The following is a 13,267-nucleotide window of genomic DNA, read 5'->3' as shown; positions in this document are numbered from 1 at the left end:
GCAGGTAGTTTTGGATCAGAATGAGGAATGGGCAGTTTTGGATCAGGATGAGGAGTGGGCAGTTTCAGGTCAGGATCAGGATGAGCAGTGGGCAGTTTGGGATCGGAATTGGGATGAAGAGCAGGCAGTTCCACATCAGGATGAGGAGTGGGCAGTTTCGGATCAGGATGAGGAACGCGCAGTTTTGGATCAGGATCAGGATGAGGAGTGGGCAGTTTCCAAACATTATCGGGATGAGATGTGGGCATTTTCCGATCAGGATCCGGATGAGGAGGGGGCAGTTTTGGATCAGGATGAGGAGGGGGCAGTTTTGAATCAGGATGAGGAGGGGGCAGTTTCCTATCGGGATGAGCAGTGGGCAATTTCCGATCAGGATCGGGATGATGAGTGGGCAGTTTCAGTTCAGGATCAGGAGCGGGCAGTTTCCTGTTGGGATTGGGATGAGGAGCGGGTAATTTTGGATCAGGATGAGGATTGGGCAGTTTCAGGTCAGGATCAAGATGATCAGTGGGCAGTTTGGGATCGGAATTGGGATGAGGAGTGGGCAGTTTCACATCAGGATGAGGAGTGGTGAGTTTCGGATCAGGATGAGGATTGGGCAGTTCCAGTTCAGGATGAGGAGTGGGCCATTTCGGATCAGGATGCGGAGCGCGCAGTTTCAGATCAGGATCAGGATTAGGAAGGGGAGCGGACAGTTTCCGATCAGGATAAGGAGTGGGTAGTTTCCAATCAGGATCGGGATGTGGAGTAGGCAGTTTCCAATCAGGATCGGGATGTGGAGTGGGCAGTTTCCGATTAGGATCAGGTTGAGGAGGGGGCAGTTTCCGATCAGGATCGGGATGTGGAGTAGGCAGTTTCCGATCAGGATCGGGATGTGGAGTGGGCAGTTTCCGATTAGGATCAGGTTGAGGAGGGGGCAGTTTGGGATCGGGAGGAGGAGGGGGCAGTTTGGGATCAGGATGAGGAGTGGGCTGTTTCCGATCAGGATCGGGATGAGGACTGGGCAGTTTCCGATCAGGATCGGGATGTGGAGTGGGCAGTTTCCGATCAGGATCGGGATGTGGAGTAGGCAGTTTCCGATCAGGATCGGGATGTGGAGTAGGCAGTTTCCGATCAGGATCGGGATGTGGAGTAGGCAGTTTCCGATCAGGATCGGGATGTGGAGTAGGCAGTTTCCGATCAGGATCGGGATGTGGAGTGGGCAGTTTCCGATTAGGATCAGGTTGAGGAGGGGGCAGTTTGGGATCAGGATGAGGAGTGGGCAGTTTCCGATCAGGATCGGGATGAGGACTGGGCAGTTTCCGATCAGGATCGGGATGAGGACTGGGCAGTTTCCGATCAGGATCGGGATGTGGAGTGGGCAGTTTCCGATCAGGATCAGGTTGAGGAGGGGGCAGTTTGGGATCGGGAGGAGGAGGGGGCAGTTTGGGATCAGGATGAGGAGTGGGCTGTTTCCGATCAGGATCGGGATGAGGACTGGGCAGTTTCATGAGGCAATTTTAAATCTTGGTCGACAGAAGCTGCTTCCTGCTCTCCATCACCATTCACTGTTCGATCCTGTTGATGCAGCTGAGGCTGTCTTTCTGTCTCCCCCACCCCTACCTGTCACTGCAGCTCTGCCACTGAGAGATTCTGTTCCCCACCATCTCCCCCACCCCCCTCTCCAGACTGAGAGGTCAGGTCAGACTCACCGTCCCTCCCCTCCCTCCTGCTTTGTGGAGTTGAGCTCAGGGCTGAAGGGCCTGTCTACCCCCCGGCTCCCCCCCCACCCCCACCCCAGCCCCGCGCCCTGCGCCCCCCCACCCCCCCCACCGCGCCCCATGCTCACTGTGGGCCCTTCTACATTACTCTGGCAGGCAGCTGCTGCATTGTGTTTGCTTTGACTTTCAGTGAGGTTAGTTCACAGGTGGAAACATTCCTCCTGACCCAGGAATGGTGATTTGTGTGGGGATTAAGCAGAGACATTGCACTGAGAGATTTACGAGCCGAGTCTGTAGGAATACACCAGGAAAATGTAACAAAACATTTCGAAGCATTGTAGATATCAAAAGCACATTGTGTGTGATGGATGCATGTGGGAAACATCCTCTTCAAGCTGTCTAATGAGTGGCTGTCTACCCCTTTGTCCAAGAGTCTGTAACTCACCCTCCCTCTCAGTCTCTATCTAGCACAGCTCAGAGGAAATGTTACCTCCCCATGTGGTACTGAATCATCCAGACCAATTGTCTCTCGGTTTCATTCCCATTCTGGGCAAACACTGACCTCTGTGATCCCAAGAAATCTGCTCCCATATTCCTGCCCTGTGATGGGGATCTGTGTGCTGCCTATCAGTTACCAAAACAATTCGTCTTTATTATGATGCTACCTGTGGTTCAATAGCTTACCCCCTCTCTCTAGGTTGTTTGTTCACAGGTTGTATCCATGTTTGAGAAAGCGGCCCCAACATGATCCAGAGATAAGGGACGAAGGACACAGAGAAATTCCAATTTATACAGCACTTTTCACCTGCTCTGGACTCCCAATCATTTCTCAGCCAATGAAATTCCTCAGAAAACCCAGCTATTAAATGGTGTGCACAGTGTCGTGTGACAGGCTGAGTGTGGGGCACAGCATCGTGACAGCTTTTTAAAATATTCATTCATGGGATGTGGGCCAGCATTAATTGCTCATCCCTAGTTACCCTTGAGAAGGTGGTGGTGAGCTGTCTTCTTGAACCGCTGCAGTTCCTGCGGTGTAGGTACACCCACAGTGCTGTTAGGGAGGGAGTTCCAGGATTTTGACCCAGCGACAGTGAAGGAATGGCGATATATTTCCAAGTCAGGATGATGAGTTACTTGGAGGTAACTTCAAGGTGGTGGTGTTCCCATCTATCTGCTGCCCTTATCCTTCTAGATGGTAGTGGTCATAGGTTTGGTAGACGCTGTCAAAGGAGCCTTGGTGAGTTCCTGCAGTGCATCTTGTAGATGGTACACACTGCTGTTACTGTGCATCGGTGATGGAGGGAGTGAATGTTTGTGGATGTGGTGCCAATCAAGCGGGCTGCTTTGTCCTGATTGGTGTCAAGCTTCTTGAGTGTTGTGGGAGCTGCACTCACCCAGGCAAGTGGGGAGTATTCCATCACACTCCTGACTTGTGCCTTATAGCTGGTGGACAGGCTTTGGGGAGTCAGGAGGTAAGTTAATCACTGCAGGATTCCCAGCCTTTGACCTGCTCTTGTAGCCACAGTATTTATATGGCTGGTCCAGTTCAGTTTCTGGTCAATGGTAACCCCCCCAGGATGTTGATAGTGGGGGATTCAGCGATGATAATGACATTGAACATAAGGGGGCGATGGTTGGATTCTCTCTTGTTGGAGATGGTCATTGCCTGACACTTGTGTGGCGTGAATGTTACTTGCCACTTGTCAGCCCAAGTCTGGATATTGTCCATGTCTTCATACATACAGGCATGGACCACTTCCGGATGTGTCAGGTCCTGTACACAGTGCTGAAACATAATGGATTAGTTTGGATTATGGGCCGAAATTTCTAGAATGGTGCTTGAACCCACAATATCTCTTCAGAAGCAAGAATTCTCCCATTGAGCTGTGGCTGAGACACTTTGTGTTATTCTTAAACTTCCTTGCAGACGGGAGGGCACACAAATCTATTCCTCACCTCCTCCCCCGCCCCCCCACCTGTTTGAGGATGTGAGGCAGTGTGCCCTTTGTGCTGCCCCTTCTGGTCTCTGCAGGTAAAGCTCTCCTGTACCTGATGAATCATCAGCTCAGAGCTGGGCTGACTTTTATTCACATTCAGCATCGTTTCTGTAACACTGAGGTATTTGGACCAGCTGATACCCGGCAGCTCTCACTGGCTAGTCATGCCAGGAATGTCGTATGTGTCAGTGAGAGGATGTAGGATTCAGGATTCGCTTTAAATACTCCAATTCACTCATTCCATCACAAACATCCTGCAACTGCAAAGGGAGCATCACTGAAATTAAAACTTGATAAAGAACTTTGGAGTGAACAATTTCAGCAGCCCTGCAGTCACCTCAGCAGGAGGACGCGTGAACACAGTTGGACAATGACCTTCCCGGTGCTGTTGGCGATTTTGATCGTTTTTCATGCTGATCTGACAGTGAAGGGATCTCTGGACACTGATGTCCCACCTCAGCGGACTCTGGGTAAGTGAGGGCCACCCTCAGTTTGACACATTAACTTCACAAAGTTGGCTTGTTTCTCTGAGTCTGTGTTTGCAGGAAAGCTCTGAGTAAATACTGAGCAACAGCTGCTGAGGTTGCCAAACCTGTAAAATGCTTCACTCCACCCAAAAGTTAATCTTGGTAAAATATCATCCAAGTAACGTTTAACTTGGGAGCAGGTCATTTGGTTAGTTACTTTAGACGGGGCATTACTATTGGCCTTGTTGCCTGGGCCGTGAAGGATTCGGGTCAGGGTTGGGAAAACATCCCCAGACTGAGGGTCTGTGCACGTCAGAAAACAGTCACAGCGAGAGTCCGGGCTCTTGGGAGACGACGGCCAAAGCTGACATCCCAGCAGGTGTCCCAATCTGCCTTTTCCCCCAGTGAGCTTCCTTGTAGCTGGGGTGTGGAGCGATGGAGAGGGGAACAGGTTCATGTTTTCACAAAAGACAGCTTCCGAACTGGTGACAACACTGCTTCTCCCAGACACATCCCTCACACCCGCTGTTCACCCCCACAAAGCTAACTCATTATTCCTCTCCGCAGAGGCTGTCAGACCTGCTGAGTTTTTCCAGCTATTTTTATTTTTGTTTCAGATTTCCAGCATCCGCAGTATTTTGCTTTTAACTAACTAATACATTTGTTGAGAGGAAAATTCAATGACATTTTTATTCCATGTCTTTCAGAGCAAGGGGCCATGCTACCGAGAGTCCCTAACATCCACTCAGATGGGGAATTCACTATTTCACCATTTCCCACATCGATCTCTTCGCCCGAGCCACAGTCAAACCCGGGAAGAGCCCGGAGGAAACGGAAAATGTCAGTGACCAGGAAAGGTGGGGAATGGGAGGAGAGGAACTGCAGGCTCCGAGCCCTTCAGCTGCGTGTCCAGGACCTGGGCCTCGGCTACCACTCAGATGAAATTGTCCTTTTCAAGTACTGCAGCGGAAGCTGCCCCATGGCCAGGACAAACCACGACCTGACTCTTTCCTTGCTGCTGCGTAAGACGGGCCTTCTCAACCTGTCGCAGGAGAAGATTGTCAGTGACCCCTGCTGTCGTCCCACCCAGTTCAAAGACGTCACCTTCCTGGACATTAACAATCACTGGCACACGGTAGAGAAACTCTCAGCCTCTGAGTGCAGCTGCATTGGGTAACTGTCTGAGCACAGGCCAGGGGTGGGGCAAAGAGACCAAAATCCCAGGACAATCAGGACCAAAGCTGCACTCAATCCCACGCAAAACCCAGACAGTCAGGCCGGGGTGGGGGGGGGGGGGGGGGGGGGGGGGAGGGGAGGGGTGGGGGCAGAAAGAGTTGTAATAACAGGACAGTCTGTATGGTATCAGCACTGCCACAGAACTGAGCCAGTCACAAATCTGGGTTCAGACAAATAAAAGTTTTGTGTGGGACAAGGGTGGGGTTGATTGGCAGGGGGGGGGGGTGGCGGGGTGGATAGTTGTGGACAGTAAAGCTCCTCTCATCCACGCTTCTTTCATGTTCCTCTGGCTTCCTCCATCTTGTGCTCATGCTGTTTATTCCTCCCTCCCTGCCTAAGTCCCCCCCCCATCTCTCTGAATCTTGCCTCCTTTCTACCATTCACTTGATAATCTCCAGCCTGTTGGTACAGAGAGGGTCAGTAATGTGCCTTGCTGGAGAAACACAGGGCAGGTCAGAGACAAAGTTCTTCACTTCCATTAGGCTCAGCTTTTTTGTTACATTCAAACTTTTGTTCCAGTGAAGGGGGGGGGAGGGTGGGGGCGTGGGGGGGGATAGGGAGGGAGGGAGGGTGGGGGCGTGGCGGGGGATAGGGAGGGAGGGAGGGTGGGGGCGTGGCGGGGGATAGGGAGGGAGGGAGGGTGGGGGCGTGGGGGGGATAGGGAGGGAGGGAGGGTGGGGGCGTGGGGGGGGATAGGGAGGGAGGGGGGGTGGGGGCGTTGGGGGGGATAGGGAGGGAGGGGGGTGGGGAGGGAGGGAGGGAGGGTGGGGGGGATAGGGAGGGAGGGAGGGTGGGGGCGTGGGGGTGGGATAGGGAGGGAGGGGGGTAGGGGTGGAGGGAGGGAGGGTGGGGGGGATAGGGAGGGGGGTAGTGGTGGAGGGAGGGAGGGTGGGGGGGAGCGTTGAGGGGGGGGATAGGGAGGGAGGGATGGGGGGAGGAACAAATTCAAGAGGTGTGGGGTTTGGTATTTTGGAGAATTACAGACTTTCTCATTCCAGGTGTCCAACTGTGTAAAAACGTTGTAAGAGTGATGTATTTATAATTAATGCAATGCGCAAAGGTTTGTACTTAAAGATTGCTATTTTCTGTTTGTGGTGATGACTATATGGGCTGGGGAGAAGGAGGTTGGACTGCGCTGGTCCTCAGTATTTGGAGATTGGCAATGGTTTGTGGAACCTGAAATATTTATGTAACTAAATTATTTATTTATTTTAAAGGTTCTGCTGTCACAATGCTTGAATTTATCTAAATAAAAATTGTGATATCACAAAGTCCTGATTCCAGTGTGTAATTGAAGGAGAGGGAAGGACAGACAAAGAGAGAGAAGCCAAGGGAAGGTCAAGATGCACAACCCTTGGTGTTTGCTTCATTTATGTAGAATATTGGATCAGTGCAGGTGACCATGGATCTATTCTGCCTCAGCCTGTGTCTGACACTGGCCCGAGCGGCAAGCTCCTGCAAATGATGGAAACTCTGCGTCCACGAGGCACCTTCTGTTCCCCAAAAAACGAGTCTTCATCTCGCAGGATCTGGTGGCTGAATCGGTAACGGGCAACCCCCCTGAAACATAACAAGGTGCTGGTGATGGAAGACAGATCAATGACTGTTACAGCCAATATTCACACACACACACACACACACAGGTCTGACTGTTACAGCCAATATTCTCTCACACACACAGATCTGACTGTTACAGCCAATATTCTCTCACGCACACACACACACAGGTCTGACTGTTAGAATGCCTTTCTCTGCCAAGGACATTGAGGCAAGCTTTAGCCATGCGATTACCATTATATCAGTTACTCTGGAACAGGGAGAGGGTACACAAGAAGAAAATCCATTGAATGAATCAAAGTGGTGAGAACTGGATGTTGGGTATCAATGCCCACTCTGGGCAGCAGCCTCACACACACAGACCTTCTGATCCCAGACACACACACACTGCAGTCTCACCTCAGGATGTAGACAGACCGTCTCTCCAGCAGTAAATCTACTCGATCCGCATCATTGTCTTCACTCAATAAACGCATCACGCTCCCCGATAACAGGCAGAGCCCGGCAATGGTATCCCCACAGAACTATGAGACAGAGAGAGGAGAGTATAAATAACAATCCTCATACCGCAGACAGACAGTCTCCTGTTCCCACATCCCCCCCCTAACCTCACGCCATACACAGACACAGTTCCTCACCACTGCAGAAGCTGAGGCAGTCTGTGCCTTCAGGACCCTTTTAGTCAGCCATCTAAAATCTTCACTTTTGCAACAATTCTTGTGAAAATTGAGGAATCTTCGACAGGGACACTCACAGAACAGATACATTTTGGTCTGAAGAATGACCAGAGTCAATATAAAGTAAGTGGTACAATTATAAAGGGATTGTAGGAATAGAGACACCTGGTTGGGAGGAGGGGTGAGGGTGTGGTGGTGTGTATAGACAAATCTTTAAAGAGGGTAGGATGAGTTGAAAAGGCTCTTACGGTAATAAAGTGAAGGATTACACATGCCTTGTTAATAGAAAAATAGATTACAAAAGCAAGATTAAGTGCCTTTTGGGTGGAGATAGTTTGGGTACAAACCAAACATATTCCCATAAGGAGCAAAGATGGGACACTGAAACCAGAGATTGCCCTGGATGAGAAAGAAGATCAAGGTTAACATAAAATAGTAAAATGAGGTGTATGTCAGGTACAGAATACAACTGAAAACCAGGCAAAGTATAGAGTGCGTAGGGAAAGATTGGCAAAGAGAGTGAGTATGAGGACAGAAACATAAAAGGGAACACAAAGCACTAGTATAAAAGTATAAAGATAGTTCAAGAAATGATGAGCTGATTAGGACAGAAGAATTGCAAAATTTAATTGTGATTTGTAAAAATTGAAGTCAAAGGGAATCAAGGGGAGAATTCGCCACTGGCTGGACCCTTACCTAGTACAAAGGAAGAGTGTGGTTGTGTTTGTTGGAAGTCAATTATCTCAGGCCCAGGACACAGCTGCAGGAATTGCTCAGGGTTGCAAACAACAGACTTAGTCAGGAAATAGAAGATCAAAGGGGCAGTGGTAATTTTGGTGAATAATCGAAGGATGGGGGGCAGACTGTAGATGTGAACATGTGTTTTTCTGACTGGACAGAAGCCTGCAGTGGGTTCCTCCAGGGGTCAGTGGTCGGGTGGTTATTTTTCTGGTTATGTACAAGTGACCTGGACTTAGGTATGGGGTGTACACTTTCAAAGTTTACCAGTGATAGGAAACTTGGCCACATAGTAAGGAGTGAAGAGCATTGTAGCAAGCCTCAGGAGTTCACAGACAGACTGGTGAGATTGGCAGACACATGGCAGATTCTAATTAATATGGGTAAGTGTGAAGAGATGTACATTAGGAGAGACGGTTTAAGGAGAAACTCTTTCTAGCAGGGTTGAGGGGGATCGCTAGCCAGAGGAAATAGACTTAAAGTGATTGGAAAAAGAGCTGGAAGCGACATGAGGAAATTAATGTTAGGCATTGAGTTCTGATGATCTGGAATTAACTGCAAGGACAGTGCATGTGCATAAAAGGAAAGCTTTCAAAAGAGAATTGGATAAATACTTGAAAGGGAGAGATGTGCAGCAAAAGGAATCGAACAAATAACAACCCTGCAATCGCAGATGGTGTGGTATCAACATTATCATGTGCTTCTGGTATTTACCTTCACACTGTCCACATGGGGATTGATGAAACCAGTTTTCTCAAGGTCCAGCACATGTACCATTGAGAGCTGGGGGACTCCTGGGGGAAACGCAATATCCCGCAGCCGCTGCACAATAGATTCACTCTGCTCAGTCCAATGTGCTTTTTCTATCTCACGGTATCCATGGATTACCTTATGTCAAAGACATTGAAAAATCAATTAAAAATCAGACCACTGCAGCGGACATTATCCTTAAAGATAAAGGATGGAACACCAGGAATACTTGAGTCACAATCTCAACTCCCACTGCAGTGTCAGAGGGTCAGTACTGAGGGAGAGCTGCATTGTCAGACGGTCGGTACTGAGGGAATGCGGCACTGTCAGAGGGTCAGTACTGAGGGAGTGTTGCACCGTCGGAGGGTCAGTACTGAGGGAGCGCTGCACTGTCGGAGGGTCAGTACTGAGGGAGTGATGCACTGTTGGAGGGTCAGTACTGAGGGAGTGCTGCACCGTCGGAGGATCAGTACTGAGGGAGTGCTGCACTGTCGGAGGGTCAGTACTGAGGGAGCACTGCACTGTCGGAGGGTCAGTACTGAGGGAGTGATGCACTGTTGGAGGGTCAGTACTGAGGGAGTGCTGCACTGTCAGAGGGTCAGTACTGAGGGAGTGCTGCACTGTCAGAGGGTCAGTACAGAGGGAGTGCTGCACTGTCAGAGGGTCAGTACTGAGGGAGCGCTGCAGTGTCAGAGGGTCAGTACTGAGGGAGTGCTGCACTGTCAGAGGGTCAGTACTGAGGGACTGCTGCACTATCAGAGGGTCAGTATTGATGGAGTGCTGCACTGTCAGAAGATCAGTACTGAGGAAGTGCCGCACTGTAGGAGGGTCAGTACTGAGGGAGTGCTGCGCTGTTGTAAGGTCAGTAATGAGTGAGTGCTGCACTGTCAGAGGGTCAGTACTGAGGGAGTGCTGCACTGTCAGAGGGTCAGTACTGACAGAGTGCAGCACTGTTAGGGGGTCAGTACTGAGGGAGTGCTGCACTGTCGTAAAGTGAGTAGTGAGGGCATGTAGCATTGTCAGAGAGCCAGTACTGAGGGAGTGCTGCACTGACAGAGGATCTGAACTGAGGGAGTGCAGCACTGTTAGGGGGTAAGTACTGAGGGAGCGCTGCACTGTCAGAGGGTCAGTACTGAGGGAGCGCTGCACTGTCAGAGGGTCAGTATTGAGGGAGCGCTGCACTGTCAGAGGGTCAGTACTGAGGGAGCGCTGCACTGTCAGAGGGTCAGTACTGAGGGAGTGCTGCACTGTCAGAGGGTCAGTACTGAGGGAGTACTGCACTGTCAGAGGGTCAGTACTGAGGGAGCGCTGCATTGTCAGAGGGTCAGTACTGAGGGAGCGCTGCACTGTCGGAGGGTCAGTACTGAGGGAGTGCCGCACTGTCAGTCAGTACGGAGAGGGTTTGAGGCCCGGGAGCTGCTCCTCGGCCCCCGGGTAGGGGTTGAAGCTACGGCCGGACCTGGTCCCAATGCTCCCGCTGGTATCGCTGCCTCTGGAGCCGCGGTTCCAGCTCCCGGAGAATCGCCGCCTCCTGCTCCGGGCTGATGAACTCCTGGCGCAGCTCCACATCCCGGGAGACCCGCTCCAGCACCGCGGGGTTAGAGCCCAGTAGGAGCGGGAGGCCCGAGGCTGCGTGCGGCCTCCTCCCGCCGAAAGGCCTCAACCACCGGAAACTCCTCCGCATGGGCGCCGCCATCTTGGAGCGGAGCGCCGCATTGTGGGATCGGCGCATGCGCACTGCTCACAACGCCCTCCGACCTCTAACCCTTGCTGTAGAACAAAAACAGAATTACCTGGAAAAACTCAGCAGGTCTGGCAGCTTCGGCGGAGAAGAAAAGAGTTGACGTTTCGAGTCCTCATGACCCTTCGACAACTAGGTGAATCCAAGGAAGGGGTGAAATATAAGCTGGTTTAAAGGGGGGTGGGGGGTGTGGTTGTAGGGACAAACAAGCAGTGATAGGAGCAGATCATCAAAAGATGTCACAGACAACAGAACAAAAGAACACAGAGGTGTTGAAGGTGGTGATATTATCTAAACACCTATGTGTTCTCTTGTTCTGTTGTCTGTGACATCTTTTGATTATCTATCACTGCTTACTTGTCCCTACAACCACACCCCCCCCCCCACCTTAAATTTCACCCCTTCCTTGGATTCACCTAGTTTCGAAGGGTCATGAGGACTCGAAACGTCAACTTTTTTCTTCTCCGCCGATGCTGCCAGACCTGCTGAGTTTTTCCAGGTAATTCTGTTTTTGATTTCCAGCATCCGCAGTTTTTTGTTTTTATCTCTGTATTTTTTAACCCTTGCTGTAGGTTCACTCTGGCCCCACCCACCTTTATCTTTCAGTAATGAGAAAACAACCACCAGGAACAAATATTCTTCATTTCCAAGCGGCCCCTCCTTATAACCTCTACCCTCTGACTCTCCCATGTAACCTTTCACCTGATACACCCTCCCCTTTGACCGTTCCCTGTAACCTTTCCCCATAATCTCTACCCCCTGACTGTACTGTGACCTTTCCCCTGTAACCCCTCCTCACATTCCCATGACTGACCCTGAGTCCAGCTGGGATTGACCACTCGGTGGGTGTGGGGGGGTCACTATCTCTGCCCCAGTCAGAGCCCCGGATCCAGGGGAAACTGGAAATTCAGGATTGATGGCAGCAAATTGTAGGAATGAACTGGACAGTCCCTCTGGGATTTTATTAGTCTCTTTGGGTTTTTATTACAGTCTCTGTTTTTGTTACAGTCTCTTGTTTTTTTTATTACAGTCTTTTTTTTTATTAGTCTTTCTGATTTTTTTATTACAGTCCGTCTGGTTTTTTATTACAGTCTCTCTGGTTGCTGAACTAAGGGTTGAATGGTGAATATTGCCCTGGGCACTGGCAGGGATGAGAAATTTCCAACAACTTTTGAATTACGGGAATTCGCTGTTTTTAATTTTTTTTTCCAGCCTTGGCCGCCACCTGCTCCAATGTGGTCAGAGCCGGAAAATCTCTCCCTCTGCCAAACACGAGGCCGGGGGCAGACTGCAGGGAGCTGTCACTCACCCCTCCCCCAGGAGGATAAACTCTGCTGCTGGCTGCCTGGTGGAGCTGCGCTGTTCAGCAAGCTGGCCAGGGAAAGCAACACCGAAGCAAAGCAAGTTTTTTTTTTGTTCTCTGAAAGACTTGGAAATAGTGACTGCAGGGAAAGTAAATGAAGATTTACTGGAAATTGTGCAGTGTGTTACTTATTAATTTGTCATTGCGAAATAGTGATATGTTTAAACCTGTGCACCTGAAGGAACGTGTGAAGGTTGATTACCTCTGATCTCCAGCATTATAAGGAATAACAGAATTCTTTTGCAGCATTGAAAAAAGCTCACAAGAGCTTTATTCTTCATGTCTTTATTCAGTGAAATGTTAGACTGTAACTAGCTTTAAAATGTAAGATGTTGCAACACTTGATCATTGCAAAGAAAAAACTCAAGACACAAGGACCTTTCTTAAACAATGTAACATTTTGCATATTGAGAATCAAACAGTTAGTGTGAAACATGTTATTCATTAGCCAAAGTACTTTTACTATTGCTGAAAAAAAGAGACACAATGTTTTTCTTCTTGTACTGATCAGGACACTCGCAAGAATACCAATGTAAGGGGGAAAACAATTTATACTGTAGTGAAGAGAGTGCTGATTGGTAAGTAGCATTGCCATGGAAAATGCTCCACTGATGGTGACTGACAGTTAACTGCCAAGTATTGTTTGAAACTTAAACGAAACAGCATATCCCAGCCACTGTTTGCAACAGGCAAGATACAAACCATAGCCAACCAGCCCATTTGCAAAGCTCAAAGTAGTGTCCAACATTAGAAGTGATTCTGTGATTGGACAACATTTGCTAAATAACCCTCAGTGTGCTAAGAATTATGCTGACAACCAATTTAAGATTGTCAGTCGGGTTCGCAGTGTGGTGCATTTGCGTGTACTGGAAGCTACATATATTAATACACAGGGCCGTTTGTTGCAGACAAAGAACATGTACACACATTGTGCCTGGTTCAGCTAAACAAAATAAGTGACAGCCATTCGCTGACTCATTCCTCAGGACAATGCCTTGACCCATCAGGGTCAAGCTGCCTGGTTTAAATCTCAAACAATGC

The 13,267-nt window shown here is 49.7% G+C and overlaps 3 protein-coding genes across 3 annotated transcripts in view; 2 read left to right on the top strand and 1 right to left on the bottom strand.

Moving 5' to 3' along the window:
* Window positions 1–4,991, top strand: part of gtf2f1 (general transcription factor IIF, polypeptide 1) — a 70,063-nt gene extending 65,072 nt beyond the window's left edge. The window contains exon 15 of the mRNA XM_041177172.1: window positions 4,872–4,991. The gene's annotated coding sequence lies outside the window, so the exon portion shown is untranslated. The remainder of the gene's footprint in view (window positions 1–4,871) is intronic.
* Window positions 4,068–5,440, top strand: LOC121271157 (artemin). The gene is made up of 2 exons (XM_041176916.1): window positions 4,068–4,167; window positions 4,872–5,440. The coding sequence occupies exons 1-2, from the start codon at window positions 4,068–4,070 to the stop codon at window positions 5,339–5,341; spliced, it is 570 nt and encodes a 189-aa protein (XP_041032850.1). The 3' UTR covers window positions 5,342–5,440.
* Window positions 5,441–6,590: 1,150 nt separating this feature from the next.
* On the bottom strand, window positions 6,591–10,830 carry alkbh7 (alkB homolog 7). The gene is made up of 4 exons (XM_041177231.1): window positions 10,582–10,830; window positions 9,087–9,260; window positions 7,357–7,481; window positions 6,591–6,960 (listed from the first exon to the last, which is right to left on the bottom strand). Exons 1-4 carry the CDS (start codon window positions 10,816–10,818, stop codon window positions 6,819–6,821), a joined length of 678 nt encoding a protein of 225 aa, XP_041033165.1. The 5' UTR covers window positions 10,819–10,830; the 3' UTR covers window positions 6,591–6,818.
* Window positions 10,831–13,267: the final 2,437 nt, after the last annotated feature.

This window comes from Carcharodon carcharias, chromosome 30, assembly GCF_017639515.1.
Source record: "Carcharodon carcharias isolate sCarCar2 chromosome 30, sCarCar2.pri, whole genome shotgun sequence".
Taxonomy (NCBI): domain Eukaryota; kingdom Metazoa; phylum Chordata; class Chondrichthyes; order Lamniformes; family Lamnidae; genus Carcharodon; species Carcharodon carcharias.
Note: the sequence above shows the minus strand (reverse complement) of the source record. Positions and strands in the feature narration are given on the sequence as shown.